Source organism: Canis aureus, chromosome 29 (genome assembly GCF_053574225.1).
Source record: "Canis aureus isolate CA01 chromosome 29, VMU_Caureus_v.1.0, whole genome shotgun sequence".
NCBI lineage: Eukaryota > Metazoa > Chordata > Mammalia > Carnivora > Canidae > Canis > Canis aureus.
The window spans coordinates 28,751,038-28,768,153 of record NC_135639.1 but is presented as its reverse complement, the minus strand read 5'-3'; the positions used below and the strand labels follow the sequence as shown (position 1 = coordinate 28,768,153).

At 37.8% G+C, this 17,116-nt stretch overlaps 1 protein-coding gene across 1 annotated transcript in view; it reads left to right on the top strand.

Moving 5' to 3' along the window:
- ENTPD7 (ectonucleoside triphosphate diphosphohydrolase 7) overlaps positions 1–17,116 on the top strand; it is a 40,011-nt gene that overhangs the window by 10,579 nt on the left and 12,316 nt on the right. The window contains exons 4-9 of the mRNA XM_077878019.1: positions 4,638–4,843; positions 5,095–5,245; positions 9,415–9,518; positions 11,601–11,657; positions 14,168–14,301; positions 16,714–16,880. Coding sequence (XP_077734145.1) covers positions 4,638–4,843; positions 5,095–5,245; positions 9,415–9,518; positions 11,601–11,657; positions 14,168–14,301; positions 16,714–16,880 — 819 coding nt within the window. The remainder of the gene's footprint in view (positions 1–4,637; positions 4,844–5,094; positions 5,246–9,414; positions 9,519–11,600; positions 11,658–14,167; positions 14,302–16,713; positions 16,881–17,116) is intronic.

The window sequence follows — 17,116 nt, the reverse complement described above, 5'->3', positions numbered from 1 at the left end:
TGTATATATGTATAAATACATAAAATTTGCCATCTCAACCACTTTTAAGTATACAATTCAGTAGCGTTAACTATATTCACATTGTTATTCGACCAATCTCCAGAACGTTTTCATCTTCCAAATCTGAACTCTATAACCATTGAACAACACTCCCCTTTTTTCTCTCTCCAAGCCAACCCCTGTAACCACTGTCCTATTTTCTGTTTTGATGAATATGGCAGCTTTATATCTCTCATATAAGTGGAACCAGGTAGTACTTGTCTTTTTGTAACTGGCTTATTTTACTTAGCATGATATCAAGGTTCACCCATGCTGTAGCAAATAACAAAGTTTCCTTCTCTTTTAAGGCTGAATGATATTCCATTTTATGTATATACCACATTTTGTTTATTCATCTTCCTGTGGATATTTAAGTTGTTTCTACTTCTTGGCTATTGTGATGTTTCTTTGCCCTTTACACTGAATTGGCATTTATACTAGTGATGCAAAGCAATGGGTAGGTAAAACTGTAGGTACCTTAGCACAAGTCAAGATGGAGGCACCAAATTATACTATTAGTAGTTGTAGTCATCACTGTCACATAGTTGTAATGTGAAAAAGAATTCCAGTTCCATTTAAGAATATCGTTTTCATATTCTGTGTGACAAAATTGGAAATATGCACTTCTGTTGCACCCTGAAGTTGTCTTGAGCAAAAGCCCTTAGGCAGTTGTTTGGGTTATGAGCTGCTTTTATCATGGAATATTGTTTTTACTTGAAAGAATGACTGCCAGATGGGATTCCTGGGTGGCTCAGCCGTTTAGCGCCTGCCTTCGGCCCAGGGCATGATCTTGGAGACCTGGGATCAAGTCCCACCTTGGGCTCCCTGCATGGAGCCTGCTTCTCCCTCTGCTTGTGTCTCTGCCTCTCTTTCTCTCTCTCTTTCTCTGTGTGTGTGTGTATCTCTCATGAATAAATAAATAAAATCTTTAAAAAAAAAAAAGTGACTGCCAGAAAAACTATGGTTTTCAGACTTGGGTATTTTGTAGATATATTCTTGAATATGAATGAAGTAAAAGCCTGTTACTCTAAGGAAGACAACTGTCAGTGTTGTCAATGATAAAATGTGAAGTTTAAACTGAAAATTAGCAGCTTGGAAAATTTGTATCTTCCACTATGAGTTTGCTAGCTTCTCAATACTTAAAAGACCTTTTTTGATAATATTGGTAGTGATACTATGAATGTGTGGGTGGGTCTTTTTTTTTAAATATTGTAGAATGAAATGAAATGTGTTCCTGTTAGGAAGATTTGCAAATCTCATTAAACCAGTATTTTCCAGTATAGGATGTTACAAAATTATGCAGGGATAAAAGCCATTCAAAGTGCAAAATAGACTGATGGTTAACGATACAGAGTATGAAAGGATACTCTTTTAGATAGGAATTTTTTAAAAAATATTTTATTTATTTATTTGAAAAAACATGAGAGAAAGCACAAACACAGGGCAGAAGGAGAGGGAGAAGCAGGCTCCCTGCTCAGCAGTGGAACTTTATCCCAGGAACCTGACTGAGATCATGACCCCAGCCAAAGGGAGACATTTAACCCACTGAGCCACCAAGGTGCCTGGATTTTAGATTTCACATCGCAACTAACCTTTAAAAAACTTCACTTGTTGAGTTTTAGGGTAGTATGAAAGAAGAATATGCACAGTGGGGATCCCTGGGTGGCGCAGCGGTTTGGCGCCTGCCTTTGGCCCGGGCGCGATCCTGGAGACCCGGGATCGAATCCCACATCGGGCTCCCGGTGCATGGAGCCTGCTTCTCCCTCTGCCTGTGTCTCTGCCTCTCTCTCTCTCTCTCTCTCTCTGTGACTATCATAAATAAATAAATAAATAAAAATTAAAAAAAAAAAAGAATATGCACAGTGATCTAAATGGGCTGTTAAAATACTCCTTTCTTTCTTTTTTTTAAATTTTATTTATTCATGAGAGACATAGAGAAGCAGAGACATAGGCAGTGTGTAATGGGTTTATTGTTATATCTAAATTAACAAAAAACAATTTTTGTTAGAAACATTTCTAACATTGTAAATATAAATAGATGTAACCCTCATATACAAAAGCTCTTTTGGAATCAATAATTTTTAAGAATGTAAAGGGATACTGAACCCCAAAAGTTTGAGAACCAATGTACTGGAGAAAAGTTATTCATTAAGCAGGAGGGAATGGGATCTGGAATCTAGTGAGAAAAGTAGAGGGGAAGGTCTTTAGAGAGGGAAAGCAGAGAAAGATATGTGAAGTAGAAAGATTGCTATGATGAGAAATGAAGTCATTTTGGGCAAGAGATGGTTTTTCTTGCCTACTTTTTATGTATGGCATCCTATGAGGTCAGTATATGCAGTTCTGTAACTTGAACCCAGATGGCTTCCTACCTTTCATGTGGTAGCAGTGAGCTTTTATATGAGTTGACTTGTGGATTATAAGACAGTTCAGCCCAGTCATTTGATTAGAATAGGTTAGTATGTGGTGGAACAGAGTCTTCGGGACTGTGAACTTACTAGAGTGTAACAGATTTTTACCACCTGCTTCATTTCCCATAACTCACTCTCATGTTGGATCCAGAAAAAGGTTCTACCTGACTCTATTCTATGTAATAATTTACAGCATTTGATTGGAGTTCAAATATATGTTCTTCTCTCACTTAGCATTGTGGAATAGGAAAGGTACTTAGCTCTTCTTTTTTATATTTCCAAACTGTTTTTACAGCTCCTCTATTCATCAAGTTTGCTTTTTTCTGTCTAGAGTAGGGAACTTTATGGTCACATACCAATGTGAAATCACCAGTAAACATGGGCTAGATTGTCCTGAGGGGTAGGACATGTGGCTTATTGTCTGATCAGAGGTAGATTTCCTGCAGAGCTAATGATACCTGCACTTCAAGGCCCCAAACATTTGTGGGCCCCTTTCATATTTGTAACATTGAATCTTTCTTCAAAAAAGAAAGATTCAATGGTTAAAGAAATCCCCCCCCCCCCCCCCTTCCCTAATGGCATTAGCTTCAGGCTTCACAAAACCTGTTACTGAAGAGTTCTGTGTAATGGTCTAGGGGATCTAGGGATTAGCTCTAAATACAGTGCTGGGTGACTAGGGCTGATATAAGGAAGGGAGTTTAGCTGTGATACTTGAAAAAATTCACAGCATTGCTTTCAGAACATTTATTCAAGTATTAGTTCAACTTACAGTAATACTTAAATTTAAAACAGTTTACAGGACAACATTTTAATCTGTCTGCCATGCAGACATTTTATTTATGTATTCTTAGCACTGAGAAAGAGCTCTTTTTCTAAGTAATAAGCTAAAAGCCATTCTCACTGAGCTCCTCTTCAAGTGAATGAAGCCTTTGAAGAGGAGTCAGCATGTGCTCACTTCAGCATATACTGAAGAGGAGTCAGCAATGTTTGTACTTTTCACACCCTCAGGTTCTGAGTGAACTTCAATGTTTATAAAGCCTCAGGGCTCAGGAGCATTTTAACAACTCTTAGCTTTCTTTTCTTCTCCATAGAGTCTCCTACTATTTGCTCTCCCAGTAATGATCACATAACAATAAGAGCAGTGGCAGCACAGCACTGTGCTAATTACCCAGCTTCTGTTGTCTCTCTGAGGGTAGAGACTCAAGATTCTTATTTTACAGATGAGGAACAGTCATGGGGGGGATGGAATAATTGCCTGGTGGGCATTAAGGAGGGCAGGAGATGTAACAGAGCACTGGGTATTAAAAGCAACTGATAAATTATTGAACACTACATCTATGTATTATAGGTTGGCTAATTGAGTTTATTTTTTTAAATAAATTATTTTTATTTTATTTATTTATTCATAAGAGACACAGAGAGGCAGAGACACAGACAGAGAGGGAAGCAGGCTCCCCTTGGGGAGCCCAATATGGGACTCTATCCCAGAACCCCAGGATTAGGCCCTGAGCCTAAGGCAGGCGCTTAACTGCTGAGCCACCCAGGCGTCCCTTACTGTTATTATTTATACATATTTTATAAACATTCTTTTTATGACCACAAAATAGTTTGAAAGATTATAGAGAAGCATAATTATTGCATTTATGAAATACATTTTTTATTAATGCAAGTCTAGCAATAAAAAGTACAAAGCAAAAAGCCCCATAAATTTTTACCATCTAGAAATACATATAACTGATAATCATTCCAGAGTATTCGTTGTTTATATACAGAAAGGATAGATAGAAGAGAAATCATTAGGATTCATTTAGTTGACTCGTGTGCATAACAAACTGCCCTGTATCTTAGCAGCTTATAACAACAAAAACCAGTTATTTACTCAGGCCTAGAAGCTCTTTAAAGTTGGTAAGAGATTTGGTACTCCAGCCAGTTTCAGAACTGCCCCCAAACCTGGAGTAATCTTTTAGTTTTCTGATTTCAGTGGCCTCCAGGCAAGCAAATCAGTTGTTGCCTCATATGTATATACATCAGTAACTATGGTCAGTGTTGTTTCATTCCTTAAAATGTGTGGTTCCATGTGGCTGGCACATGTAGCCAATTAATGAAGACTCATGAACAAATGAACTAAAGCAGTGGTATCTTTTGTGGACCCAGATACTTGATACCAGTTTCTCTTTCTGCCTGACTTAGGTATTTGGCTCGAGTAGGGGAGCTTGAAGCAACGGACACTGAAGACCCAACTCTGAATTATGGACTTGTTGTGGACTGTGGCAGCAGTGGCTCCCGGATTTTTGTTTATTTCTGGCCAAGACATAATGGCAACCCCCATGATTTGCTGGACATCAAACAGATGAGAGACCGCAACAGCCAACCAGTGGTTAAAAAAATCAAGCCAGGTACTAATCAGAATATATTTTGTTGGCAGTCTCTTTTTATCTGATTACAGGCATGAGAGAGGAGAGAAGAAAAGAGGGAGAAAGAAAGCTACTCTTTTTTCCTTGGGATTCTGGATCACAGGAAGGATATCTCATTCATTGCTGCTCCCATTCTCATAAATAAATGTTTAGGACCTTAAGCAGAACTTTATGGAGTATCAGACTTCTGACTCAATATGATCTGTTTTTTAAAGTACTTTTCCTTACTTAAGGAATCTCTGCAATGGCAGACACCCCGGAACATGCCAGTGATTACCTTCGTCCTCTGCTGAGCTTTGCTGCTGCTCATGTGCCTGTGAAGAAGCACAAGGAGACACCCCTTTACATCCTATGCACAGCAGGCATGAGGCTTCTCCCTGAGAGGTGAGATGCAGGGTCTAAAAACGCAGGAAAATGGGTGGCACAAGAGTTGCAAGCCTGATTCTATGCATTGTTTTCTGTAGCTCCCTGGTCTGAAGATGGGATGTGGGTATACCACACAGAGTAGGCAGATACACTAAAAGACTTCTTGCTCAAAATAGAGCAGAGCCACCCCTGCATGTAATTACTTCATAATCCTTTGTTCAAAGCTTCATGTCAGTTGCTTCTCTGGGATTGATATCTGTATGAGTGGCTGTAATGATCCTCAGTTTTGATGGAGAAGCAATGGCAATGTTGATAATTTTGGATCACTAGATGGGGAGCATAGTTACAGAAGGGTCGTAGGAGGTTCACCTGACTAGGTACCTGGATGCTAATAAGAAGGGCTCTGACTGCCTGGCTCCCTGGTGATAGTTGGTGCTGCTTGCAAAGCTCAGTCTCCATTGCTCTAGACCAGTTTTTTCAACCCCAGCCAGTCAAATCTTTTCCACTAGACCTTGGTAGTGTAATCCAGTATCTTGCCACCTGATCCCTCTTGCTTCTCTGGAAGAAGAGGAGGAGGAGAAAGGGGTAGTGGCTATACTAGGTCAGACCCCTTCAATACCTCCCTGACCCTTCCACACTTATTATGGTCCGGGGTGGGAGTAAACTCCCTTAACCTTAGAAATCATCCATCTGCAATGTTCAAATCCCATAAGCATCAGGTATTTTTTATTAGCTTAAATATATTTTCTTGGTGAATAACAGTTCCGTTTTCCAGAAAGTTTTATTTTGTATTCTTGGCCAGCAACAATAAAAACCTCAGCCATGCATGTAGGGGTTCATGCTGCTTATGCTAGATGTGCCAGATAACATAACATTGGCCCACAGTTCTTTCAGTGGACTTCTTTCCTTCTGTTTAGATATGAGGTTACTGGTTTACTATCTGGTTTACTGTTGAGAAGGAGATTATTTTGTATAGCCATTTGTGGAAATGAGAGACCTTTTAGCTCCTTATTTTTCCATAAATCTTGGCCTTTAAAAATTTTTGTTTCATTTTTATTTTTAAAAACAAATTTAAAATATTATAGCTGCATTAAAGGAAATATTAAAAGTAAAAAAAAAACAAAAACAGAAACTTGCATTCCTACTACCCCATCAAAATGTTTCATTTCATCACATTCCCTTCTCTCTGTACATCTATATGTAGTTCTACAAAGTTGTAACCATACTATGCATGCAATTTAGGATTTTTGGTTTTGACATAAGTAATATTCACATAGTTCAAAATTTAGAAATCCTGGCAAGATATGGGTGACACTCAGGTCTGTGAGTGATCTGCAGTTAACACCAAAGAAGGAGGAGGATGGCCAGAGAAAAAGCTGATTCAGAAGTCAAAAAGGCAGAGCTAACAAGGAAGGTGATGGTTTGGCCACATTTTGTGGGTCTGGAGCAAAAGAGGATTGTCTCATCTCCTGATGCCACTCAGCACTGACTCTATCAAAAAGGTTTCCATCCAGACAAAACCCACTATGTAGCTCTATTCCATCTGTCTAAGATGTTCACTGTCTGCATGGAAGCTCTGAATATTAATATTTATTTATCTTAAGGATTTGTGAAGAGCTTGCTTTTTTTTTTTAAGTTTCTTTTTTAAAATTTTTATTTATTTATGATAGTCATACACAGAGAGAGAGAGAGGCAGAGACACAGGCAGAGGGAGAAGCAGGCTCCATGCACCAGGAGCCCGACGTGGGATTCGGTCCCGGGTTTCCAGGATCGCGCCCTGGGCCAAAGGCAGGCGCTAAACCGCTGCACCACCCAGGGATCCCTTTTTTTTTTTTTTTTTTTTTTTTTAAGATTTTATTTATTTATTCATGAGAGACAGAGAGAGAAAGGCAGAGACACAGGCAGAGGGAGAAGGAGGCTCCATGCAGAGAGCCCGACGTGGGCCTTGATCCCAGGTCTCCAGGATCACACCCCGGGCTGCAGGCGGCACTAAACCGCTGTGCCAGCGCTGCCCAAGAGCTTGCCTTTTAACTTGTCTTCTGATACTCTCCTCTAATAATGCCTGGATCTATGAAATCATTGCTACCTCTTGAGGCAGCCATAGTTGTTGACATAAATGTAACCACCACTGTAAGAGCCTGTTTTGTATAATTAATGCTTTACTAATTTATTAGCATTTGTGAGCAGTATTCAAAATGGGTTCAAATCACCTGGACTATATTTTGATATATGTTAGCACTAGGTTTTCTTTCTTTGCCAAAGCCTGAACTAACAATTTGTTTTACCCCATTTTCATTTTATAATGGAACTATCCTTAAAAATTACAAAGATAGTAAAGCTGATATTTAAGAGAAAAGAAAAACTTTCGGGTGGCTTAGTGGTTGAGCGTCTAAGCCTGGGTGGCTTAGTGGTTGAGTGTCTGCCTTTGGCTCAGGGCGTGATCCCAGAGTTCTGGGATCAAGTCCCACATTGGGCTCCCTGCCAGGGGCCTGCTTTTCCTTCTGCCTATGTCTCTGCCTCTCTCTGTATCTCTCATGAATGAATAAATAAAATCTTTAAAAGAAAAAAAAGAAAAAGAAAAGAAAAACTTTTGTTATGGGGAAATTTCAAACCTCAAAAAAAATAGAACAGCATAATGAAACCTTATTTTCTTACCACTCAGTTTCAACAATTACCAACATTTTGCCACTGAAGTTTTTTTTTTTGAAGTTTTTTAAAAATAAACAATAATTGAATTTTAGAGAACAAAAGTTCTATTCTGTGCATACATGAAGATTTTTTTATTGTTTAATATGAATTGGGATCATATTATGTGTGTTGTTTAGAACCTTTTAGAACTCAAAATATATCAGACATCTTTTCACGTCAATATGTATGGATATAAATCGACCTCATGTCTTTTAACATCTGTCTAGTATCCCATGGTATGGGTACACCACAGATTATTTAACCAATACCTAATGATATGCATTTAGGTTATTTTCACTTTTTCATTGTTATAAATAATGCTGCAGTATTCTCTTCTTTTTGTATTCTTATCTGACAATTTCCTTGAAATAAATTTCTAAAAGTGTAATCGCTGGTCAAAGGTTAAAGACATTAAATATTTGGATACATAGTCCTGGGTTGATCTTAGAAAGTCATACGAGTAATTTATATTCCAAGCAGCAGTGTATGTTGACACCTATTCTCCTGTATCATCGCCAATACCAGCAAGCCCTCTTCTTGAAACATACCCATAGGGAGGGCAAAACAGTCCCTCTCATTCCACATGTAAAATTCTTACTGTAAGAATTTAAAACATATAACAGTGATCTTTTTTGGAAACCATATTTGATAGTATATTGGGAAACTATTACTTTAAATATATTCTTCACGTTTAAGTGTTAACATTCTCTACTAAGTTGTGCCAACAACTATGTGAGCCAATGTAATATTTTTGTAATGAATAACTTTAAAAATCCAAGATAATTGCTCTTATTTTTAACCATTTTCTCTAAATTCATATTATTACTTCTAGCTTTGTGACTTTGCTTTTCTTTAATAGCACTGTAACACAAAACTTTAGAGGAGAAAACAACCCTGGATACTAAGACTCAAACTGTCCCAAATTGTTACAACCTTTAGATTTTGATCCTGATCTGGGTTTTTCAAAAAATATTTTTATAAAGAAAAAAACCCCAACCCTCAAAACGTTCATTGTTGACTTGTGTAAAGGATTATTAAAAACTTGTGTACCTAACAGTGCTCGTCATGTGGTAACGTGAGGCCTTGTTTCTGTGTTGAGTAAGAGCTGAGGATGAGATTGTGTTCCTCAGTCGAACAGCTTCTGTTCACAGCAGCTAGGGATCATGTAATTATGAAACCATGCTTCCTGCCACTTAAACATATTCAGCCTGTGAGAGGCACAGAACCATAGTCTCATCTTTTAACACTATTTGAATGGTAAAATTATATAAAGGAAAATTATTACTAGTACCATATTACCTTTTATGTAGGAGGATGTACCTTGAATGCAATTTAAACCTTTGAAATCAAAAGAGCAACCAAAAGAAGCAGGACTCAACTTGGTGGATGGGCTATGTGAGCAGTGAGTGGTAACAAGTCTGAGTAGAAGGTCAAGTTGAAGCTAATTGTGAGAAGAGTGTTTAATGATTAACTTTTATGGTTTTTGTTTTTTCTTGCAGAAAGCAGTTGGCCATCTTGGCTGATCTAGTGAGAGATTTACCGCTGGAGTTTGACTTCCTCTTTTCCCAATCTCAGGCAGAAGTGATCTCTGGGAAGCAGGAAGGTACTGGGCCTTGAGGGATGTACTGTTTCAGCTCCAGCCAACCGTGGCATAGTCTCTCTGGTGGGGGTTAGGATTACTTTCTATATTTGATTTTTGTTTTTCTTCAAATAATTTTCTTCATTCTGCTGTATAGTTGTTTTTTTGTTTTGTTTTGATTATTTAGATATTCTGCAATGGTATCTGTTTTAGAATGCTGCTTCTAGAGGGAAGGAGGTGGGGGATGGGGTAACTGGGTGATGGACATTAAGGAGAGCACGTGATGTTATGAGCACTGGGTGTTACATAAGACTGATGGATCACTAAACTCTACCTCTGAAACCAATAATACTCTCTATGTTAATTAAATTTAAATTTTAAAAAATGGAAAAAAGAATGCTGCTTCTAAAAGTCATGTTTATATTTGTTTGTAATTTTGTGCTAAGTACTATGTTTATAAGAATGTATTAGTATTTAGTGATTATTCCAAATGGATATTTGGTTAGCTAATTGGAGTTTTGAAAACATACATATTTCTCTGAGTTCTACTGAGTTTGCCAAATTCAAATGTAAAGCAAATTATTAGATAAGGGGGAAACTAGTTTTAGGGGATGATCAGGATGATCATTACTTACTTTTCTTTTGTTACAGCCTCTCCGTTTGTTGCATTTCCTGTGCAGGACTGATGCTTACCTAAAAGCTTGTACTACTATTGGGTTTGAAGTTTGGGGGTGGAGTTGAATGTGTTCTCCTGTGGCCCAAATGTGGCCTGTATGACAAATTATGTTTCCATTTCTTGAAAAAGAAAAACCTGTGTATTCTAGTTGCAGTTCACATAAGGGAAAGGATTTACCCTTTTCAATTTCAGTATTGCATTTTTCAGTCCTAAAATTTACATTTGGTTCTCTTTTTTATATTCTCTTTCTTTGCTGAGACTGCCTATCTTTTAATTCATGCTAAGACTGCTCTTATTTCTTGATTATATAGCTGCTTTAATATCTCTGATAATTCTGACATCTGGTCCTTTCCCTTATGAGTTGAGATTTTCCTAGTTCTTTTTATGCTAAGTAATTTTATATTGTATCCTGGACATTTTGAATGTTACATTATGAGACTCTGGGTCTTTTTTCAAAAATAAGGAGAATATTGATTGATTGATTTAGCAGGGAGTTGACCTGGTTAGGTTCATGCCTCAAGTTCTGACTTGCTTTCTGTTGGCTATAAAGATTCTATTATAGGCTTCAGTTTTCAAAGTCTTGGCACTGCTATTTGGATTTGCTCCATTTGTGTGTTACCCAGTGACCAATCTAGAACTGGGCATAGCCCATACAAATGGGTTGTCTAGCCAGTAGTTCAGTTCTCAGAACCTTTGGTATATTGTTCAGAGTGAGATCCATTTATGTGTAGGTTGTCTGTGAGCCCTTCAGAGTTTTAGGTACCTTGTCCAACTTCTACCTCCACCCCTGAAGGATTGCCTGGGGTGGCAGAGAACAAAATAAAGGGGAAATAACCTAAGGGATTTTCCTCCATTCTTTCTGAGCCTTTAGAGTCCCTTTTAATGTTCCTTGGACCAGAAAGCAAGGTCTTGAAGTTCTTTCTTTCTACACCTGTATGTCCTTTTGTGTTTCAAGCTGCTTTTGAGTCTAGGCTAGGCAAAATCTAGGGGGAAAATGGGAAACTCACTACTGGTTTGGTGGTCCTTTAACTTCTGATCTCTGTCTCAGTATGCCCGTTATTATTTCCTTTCAGACATTTCACAGATTTGCTCCATACGGCCCATTCAAAGTTTACACTTCTTTTCAGTGGATAGACAGGATGGAGTGTGCTTATTCTATCTTGCCCAGAACCAGAACTTCAAGATTCATATTTTTTACCATGTGTTTTTACACATTAATCCCTAATCATTTGTAAGAAATTTAGACAATGCAAATCATTTTAAAGGGAAAAGCATCATAAGATACTTTCAATTCATACATTGAGTGTGTGGAATTAAATGCTCTCATTACCTTTTTCTAAGAAAAGGAGGAAAAGAGTGGCCCTGGAAAGAGGTGTAGACATGATTTAGCAATAGAGAATTAAATGAGGACTTTTATGTTTATTACTTAGGAGTTTACGCATGGATTGGAATCAACTTTGTTTTGGGAAGATTCGACCATGAGGATGGTAAGTAATGCATTTTACGACAGTTCTGAGCACTGAAGGTTTATGTTGTAACCCAGCAGTAGAACCTAAGTACTACATTTGAGTTGAGTTGTTTGAGTCTTTCTTTCTTCTTTCATTTTAAAAAACTCTATTAAGATATTTCATTTTCTAGTCCTAATTTGCCTTCTTTTATTTCTTTTTAGCTCTTAATATTGGAAAGTTGCAAACATTCACAGAAGTAAAGAATAAAATGAATCTTCATGAACCCATTACCCAGACTCAACACTGATTAGTGGTTGGCTAGTTTTTTGGCCCCACATTCCATACAACACAGGTTTTTTTTCCTATTGGATTTTTAAAAAAGATTTATTTATTCATTTTTAGAGAGAGAGAGAGTGAGAGCTAGAGAGTGAGAGTGGGGAGAGGGGCAGAGGGAGAGAATCTCAAGTAGACTTCCTGCTAAGCATGGACCCCAACCCCATGATCTCAGGACCCACGAGATCATGACCTGAGCTGAAACCAAGAGTCAGATGCTTAACCAACTGAACCACCCCTCTTACTGGATTTTTAAAAGAAAATCCAACATATCATTTTATCTTCATGTACTTCATGAAGGAGTTTCTCACCAATGAGGAGTTTCAAAACCAATGATATATCTGCAATGGCATTTTTATTTTTTTAAAGATTTTATTTATTTATTCATGAGAGAGAGAGAGAGGCAGAGACATAGGCAGAGGGAGAAGCAGGCTCCATGCAGGGAGCCTGACATGGAACTCGATCCCAGGTCTCCAGGATCATGCCCTGGGCCCAAGGCAGTGCTAAACTGCTGAGCCACCCGGGTTGCCCTGCAATGGCATTTTTAAACTTAAAGTTAACAATTTCTAATATCATGTAATATCCATCTACCCAGGTAGAGACTTACCTTATATCTCAAGAATATTTATTTGCAGTTGTCTTGTTAAAATTAGAATCTGAATGAGGATCACAAGTTATGTTTGATCAGTTTCTTAATCTAAAACAATTAACTTACCCCCTCCCACCTCTTTTCCTCAAATTGTTCATTAAAAAATAAAAAACTAGGTCACTTGATAGAATAATTTTGACACATTCTTGATTTGGTTGACTGCACTTTTGTGAGGTCTTCAACATGCTTCTCATTCCTCCTTATGTCTTATAAATTGGAGATTAGATATAGAAGTTTGATTAGACACAGATTCAATTCTTTTGACAAGAGTAAATCATAAATAAAGATTGGTGCTAAGTGTTTCCTACTACATTACATCAAGAGTTTTATAATGTCTGGTTGTCCCACTTTTAGTCATGTTAAGACTGGTCAGGTATTCAGGATTCAGATATTGTTAGCCTGATCTAATCTATTATAAAAATTCCCCAGCCACTTTTCAATTAATGGTTATAGTAGCCAGTTGTGATATTTTCTTAGATCCATTTTCATTAGAGGTTGCAAAATGGTGATTTTTCTAATTCCTTCAGCTCTTCTGCATTTAACAGCTTGGATTTTTATATAGGACCATTATATCACTGTTCTTTTTAGTGCTCAAATTATACCATCAGTGGCCAGTAGGAGCACCCTTAGGTTGGCTCCTATACATTTTAACATCCCAATAATCTTTTATATTTCCCTTGCTTTTTGGCACACTAAAGTATTCCATGTTCATCTTGTATGTTTTCTACCTTAGACCTAGCATCAGCCATTTTTTAAGGAGCCCTGGTTTCTTTTACTGGAAAATGGTATTTAGAGACTCTGGATGCCAGGGGTGCTCATTGTTCCTGGATTATCCTTGCCTCTAGGCCCTTTCAGTGAACAGAGCTAGAAAATATGTATTTTTAGAAAGAGAAAAATAAATCATGATTTCATAGTGATAGTTCCAGTTTGTATTTAAAATTATAAGATTATTGCTTAATATCTTTGATGTTTTACTTACAGATTTTTTCTTTTATGCTATTTCTTTTTTTAAAATTTGTTTATATTGAAGTTTGATTTGCCAACATATAGTATAACACCCAGTGCTTATCCCAGCAAGTACCCTCCTCAGTGCCTGTTACCCAGCTACCCCAACCCCCCGCCCACCTCCCCTTCCACAACCCTTTGTTCGTTTCCCAGAGTTAGGAGTCTCATGATTTGTCTCCCTTTTCCCACTCAGTTCCCCTCCTTTCCCTTATAATCCTTTTCACTATTTCTTATATTTCTAAAGATATTAATATAAACATTTGCTTTGTTTCCTAATATATGCTTAATGGCTTAAAATAATAATACCAATAAAAGTATTTTCAATAAGACTACTACAATGCAGTTTAAGATATCTATTTGCTCTTATTGTCATTAAGATACATTCTATAAGGGATATAGTAAAAATGCTGTGTTTTTAAGTTACTTTAGTTGATATAGTTAGATTAATTTATTTCCGTTTGCTCTTCATTTTTTAAGGGATTTCTGTTTGAGTTTTTTTTCCCTTTTGATTTAATTTTGTTTTTTAATTACTAGATCCTTTCTGTTCCCTTATCTATTTCAGAATCAGATGCCGAGGCTCCCCAGGAACTGGCAACAGGGCGCAGAAGAACAGTAGGGATACTGGATATGGGAGGAGCCTCTCTTCAAATTGCTTATGAAGTTCCTACCTCAACCTCGGTCCTTCCTCCAAAACAGGTATTTTACCTTTTAGGGAAATTCAGTTGCTAGAAATGCCAGTATTTGGGAAGGAAGGGCACTGTCTTTGAACTTAGACCAACTTGCCTGGGTCCCAAATATTTGTTCATCTACTTGCTAGCTAATATTATCTTGGGTAGGTTACCTTTCGGAGTCTTAATTTCCTCATATATAAAAAGAGAATAATAATAGTATCTATTTCATACAGTTGGGAAGTTGAAATGATACCATGTATGTAAAGCACTTAACAAACTTTCTGGCATGTGATGGATGTTTAATATATTCTAGCAATTATAATTATATTCCCTATCTCCTAGGGCTGCCTGAAGATTAAACATGATAATACATATAAATCCAAGATGTTGTTTCCTTTCCCTGACTTATGATTCCATTCATTCTTGTGGTTCTAATATTCCTTACCTGACTAGAATGTAAGGAATGTATCTTGAAGTTTTATCATAGGAAAGAGAAAGGCAGACAGTTATTAAATACCTATTATGTGCAAAGAATAAGACCTACTGCCCCTCAAAGGTTATAATCTATCAATGAAGACCGCATGTGATAACAAGCAGACCATGACAGTGCTATCATTTGATCTAAACCAAGGTTTCTCATCATTGTCACTATTGACATTTTGGGCTAAATCAATTTTGTTGTAGAGGGCTGTCCCATGCAAAATAGCTTCATCCCGGGCCTCTACCAGATGTCAGTAATGTCCCACCCCTGCTCCATGAATGGGAATCATGCTGGCTTGTTACCTGGGTCTTGGATGATAGCAGGCTTTTGCATAATGGAGGTGGAGAAGACCACCTGTGTGGAGGGAACAGTATGCACAAGGACACAAAAGAAACAGCAAAGAGCCCAAAATGTCCAGGGAATGGTGAATAGCCTGTTGCAGTGTAGGATTTTCCAGTGTTGTGTAGCTAAGTCTAGGAAGGTAAGATGAAGTTAGATGGTGAGGAGTCTTGGGTGTCATGCTAGGGAATTTCACTTTTATATCTATAGATGGAGGAGAATCAACAAAAGTTTTTGAATAGTGCATACAGATGGGCCTCAGTTTCATCTGTGAAATAATTAAACTCTGAAGGTCCTTCTCAGCTCTGTATTATGTGGCTGTGATCTAAATGATTTTTTAGGAAAATAATTTTGGTGTCAATAGGAGAAAGAAATGTAGGTCAGGGAACATTAGGTAAGAAGTAATAAGGGCTAAATGAGGAAATATAAGTGGAAACGGAATGGAGGGGACAGATTTCAGGGATATTTTGAAATAAAAAAAGCCATGTAGTGCTGTGGGTGGGGCGGAGAGGGATGGCCAGTGATACTGAGGTTCCTCCCTGGGTACTTGGTAGGGTAAGGAGCCCAGTTACTGAGAGAGACCTCATGGTAAAGTATGGATTGATGGTAAGCTAATCAGTATGGTCGAGGTGGTTTGGGTGAGAGTGATTTTCTGGTCTCTAGCCCAAGTCCTGCAACCAGTGGGTTCAGTTTTGAGTATGTTGAATTTGAAATATCTGAGGAACACATGTGTCTAAATTTGAAATATCTGAGGAACCCAGCAAGATTGTTGGAAATGTGGTTTTGACAATCAGCAGGTGTCTGTGCAAGATTTGGAAATTTGGGGAACTAAGTTGTAAGACATTTTAGTCTATATTTGTTAGTATGTTGTTAGCAAGTAAACTGAAGGCATGGTTCCAGTAAGTGGTACTGATCCTTAAAGTCTTAAACAAATGACTTTTGTGTTTGTGCAGGTTTAGAAAGCAATGCTGGTATAGAAAGTATACTTGCAAGCAACAAATTAGATGTATTCATAGCTATATAATGGTCTTAAAGATGGATCTTAGTGCTTGATAAGAAAAAGAACAATGAGACATAACACAATAGCACTTTACAAAATATAAGTAATCAGGATGCCTGAGTGGCTCAGCGGTTGAGTGTCTCCCTTTGGCTCAGTTCGTGATTCTGGGGTCCAGGGATTGAGTCCCATGTAGGGCTCCCTGCAAAGACCCTGCTTCTCCCTGTTTGTGTTTATGTCTCTGCCTCTCTCTCTGTGTCTTTCATGAATAAATAAAATCTTTTTTTTTCCTGATGATAAAAATAGTACATTCTCATTTTGGATAATTGGAAAATCAGGGAAGTATATGCAAGAAAATGACATCATCTGTTATAACGATTCTGCCTTTTAGAACTATATATAGTATTGTAGTCCTTAATTTGGTATTTGGTCTCTGTACTGTTTGATGTAGGCTTGTCATTTTGTGTCTTTGTTGAAATAATGCTATGAAAATGAGAACGTTATAAGATACCTTCAAGAGTAGCTCCAGCGCACAGAGACTGGTGTAGTAGTGATGTCATAGCTTTATGTCAATCAACCAAAACTAAAATTCCCTTTTTTCTCTTTACATTGTATTATAGGAAGAAGAAGCAAAGATCCTGCTGGCTGAATTCAACCTGGGCTGTGATGTGCAACATACTGAACATGTGTATAGGGTTTATGTCACAACCTTCCTGGGTTTTGGGGGCAACTTTGCCCGGCAGCGCTATGAAGACCTTGTGCTGAATGAAACTCTTACCAAAAATAGGTACTTTTTGGCCTGGACATCCATGCCTCTGAAACAGAATGTTGTTGGGGTGCAGATACTCATATCCTACTAAGATAGATAGGTCCTTGCTTCTTCCTCCTTCCTAACCACCCCTGTCAATGCGATAGTGTTGCTTAGAGACCCTCTGCTAGTAGGTCCACTCGATCTACATGAGGGTACATTCTCGTCTTTGCAGTTCAGACTCCAAAAAGTACAGCAGCTTGTTGGGACCTCTT